The sequence below is a fragment of the Penaeus japonicus genome, unplaced genomic scaffold, assembly GCF_977035675.1.
Source record: "Penaeus japonicus unplaced genomic scaffold, GWHDUDI00000001_assembly GWHDUDI00000015, whole genome shotgun sequence".
NCBI lineage: Eukaryota > Metazoa > Arthropoda > Malacostraca > Decapoda > Penaeidae > Penaeus > Penaeus japonicus.
The window spans coordinates 15,426,488-15,428,987 of record NW_028234417.1 but is presented as its reverse complement, the minus strand read 5'-3'; the positions used below and the strand labels follow the sequence as shown (position 1 = coordinate 15,428,987).

Genomic DNA, 2,500 nt, shown 5'->3' with positions numbered 1-2,500 from the left:
TTTGATTTCTTTGCCACCTTCCATGTCATATACAAAGAAGTGCCCATACAGGTCAGACCCCACCACAAATCGCCGCCCATCTTTGAAGAACTTGGCGCACTTTATGGGGAATCTTGGGAACTTCATACTCTGAATTTTGTGGTTGTGTAACCCATCGACCTGAAATCATAGGGAAGAGGTAGATATACACACAAAGCATGCATACAAATACAAAAATCTTATATAATATATAATGCCACTACAACTTCTGCTACTACTACTACTACTCAACAAATTAATTAACATAATGTCAGGTATAGTATGAGTGAACAAAGATTATGGAATTTACAAAAAAAGACAATGAAAAACTAAATAATAGTAATGATTATAATAAATGATAATAATAAATGAAAAAAAAAAAAAAAATCTATATCATGTAAAAACTATTTCTAATAAGAGAAGAGGAGAGGAAGGGAAAAAGAAAAGAAAAGAGAGAGAAAGGAAAGAAATAACTGAGCAAGCAGAAGAAAAGAAAGGAAGGGAATGCAGAACCAGAAAGAATGAAAAGGAAAGAGTACAAGTAGGAGAAGCATGGAGATGCCAATGACATTCATGAACTAAAAATATGGTGTTCAAATGATACAATAGTAGAAGATAAAGGGTTAAAGAAATGAAGGAAAATGAGATTAACCCATTGCCGATGGGGCACCTAACTACTAACTGGAAGTCAAGGCAAGTGGTCTATGACACTAGTGGCACCGGCTAAATATTAGAGGGAAGGGGAAAGGGTTTTCTCCGCTCCCCGGGTAGCGCAGACTAACCCAAACAATATTTTCTCATAAATCCATCATAAAATGTGAGTTTCGGCTGACTTTGGAAACCTGTAGCTCTAGAGCTAATGTCATTACAGTCCTAATACTTCATGACAGTGTGCGCGCTTCAACTGTGAGCAAATCCTGATGTCACGTCATGTACCCATTGACACCTGTCTCTTAGGCCTAATCGGTGCCGACATGTATGTCATAACACACGTATGCAATGGGTTAAGAACATGGAGACAAAGAAAAACAAATAAATGACTCTCCCATTTCGGATTACAACATTAGACTTTAGGGACTTTAGTACTTGCAGTGCCAACCTTGTCAGATAGGATACTCTTCCTAACAATAAATGGTGTTAGTGAAGAAAAAAAGGATTCGAGAGCACCTACTCAGGAACTGAGAAAAGGATGAAGTAAATTTGCAAACCTGGAATAGTGTTGCAGATCCATTTGTTTTTGAGAAGCCTGCCACTAAGGCCACTTGGAAAAGGGGGTTAAACTCTACTCCTTTGATGATAGCCCCCTCAGCATAGGTTGAGCAATTCAAGTCAGAAAGCATTTTGTATTCTAACACTGATTTGGGCAGTCTTGAAGGGCCTTCCGAGGATATGTAGTTTCCAGTTCTCTAAAATAAGATAACAGAATGGCTCTAAATCATTATATCACTAAATATAAAATATATCATCAAATATTGGAATATGATGCAATGAGTGACAATACTTTTGGAGGACACATCATTAATCTATACCCTGTTAAAATCTCCCTCGTCATCAGAATCCTTTTCAATCTTGCGGTCAAGTTGAGCCCATTCTGGTGTGGATCCCATCACCAATTCAAACTTTTCTTTCAGCATCTTTTCATATTTCTCATCGGAGACTTCTCTTGCTCCTCTCTTGCCACGCATTTTGAACATGTTGGCCATAACATCCTTTACTCTGTTGAATAATTGCAGAGCATCTCTTTTGAAAATATGCTTCAAGAGACACATTATGCTTATCAATCTATCTTTATTTTCCTACAGTATCATAAAAAAACAGCAATGATTTCTAAACAGTTATTTTCACTATATTACCACAATACCTGATATTGTCATCATCTTCATCAACCCAGGCTGGCTTCTTTTGCGATGTTGTTTTGTCATCAAGGTGAAGATCATAAGGATCATCAGGGATCAATCCAGGACCTTTTTCATTTTTATCCATCTTGGGCTGGTCAACAAACATGGGCTCCTCTTTTTCTGTTGATTCTACCTCTGGTAAATCCACATCACCAAACAAGTCTTCCACTAACTCTCTGCAATATATAAAAAGCATAAATGTATCAAAGAGGGGGAAGAGGAAGAGGAGGGGAAGAGGTTGGGAAGAGGAGAAAAGAGGAGGGAAAGGATGATGATGATGATGAAAAAGAGGAGGAGGCAGAGGATGAGGATGAGGATGAGGATGAGGAGTGGGGAGGGGGAGGAGGATGAGGATGAGGATGAGGAGGGGGGAGGAGGAGGAGAAGGTGGAGGGGCAGGAAGTTGATGAGGGGCAGGAGGTTGATGAGGAGCAGGAGGTGGAGGTGGAGCAGGAGGTGGAGCAGGAGATGGAGTTGGAGCAGGAGATGGAGGTGGATGAGGATAAGGATGAGAAGGAAGAGGTAGAAGAAGATGAAGAGAAGGCACAGGAAGAGGAAGGAAGGGTAGGAGACAAAGGAGGAGGA

General features: G+C 39.9%; 1 protein-coding gene across 3 annotated transcripts in view; it reads right to left on the bottom strand.

Annotated features, from left to right (window-relative positions):
• The window catches only part of wcd (U3 small nucleolar RNA-associated protein 18 homolog wicked), a 23,845-nt gene that overhangs the window by 19,804 nt on the left and 1,541 nt on the right, over window positions 1–2,500 (bottom strand). For all 3 annotated transcript variants that reach the window (XM_043005574.2, XM_043005573.2, XM_043005575.2), the window contains exons 3-6: window positions 1,880–2,092; window positions 1,548–1,734; window positions 1,227–1,424; window positions 1–159 (exon numbers count right to left, since the gene is read on the bottom strand). The exon at window positions 1–159 is cut by the window's left edge and continues 39 nt beyond it. In XM_043005574.2, the coding sequence (XP_042861508.2) occupies window positions 1–159; window positions 1,227–1,424; window positions 1,548–1,734; window positions 1,880–2,092 (757 nt within the window). The remainder of the gene's footprint in view (window positions 160–1,226; window positions 1,425–1,547; window positions 1,735–1,879; window positions 2,093–2,500) is intronic.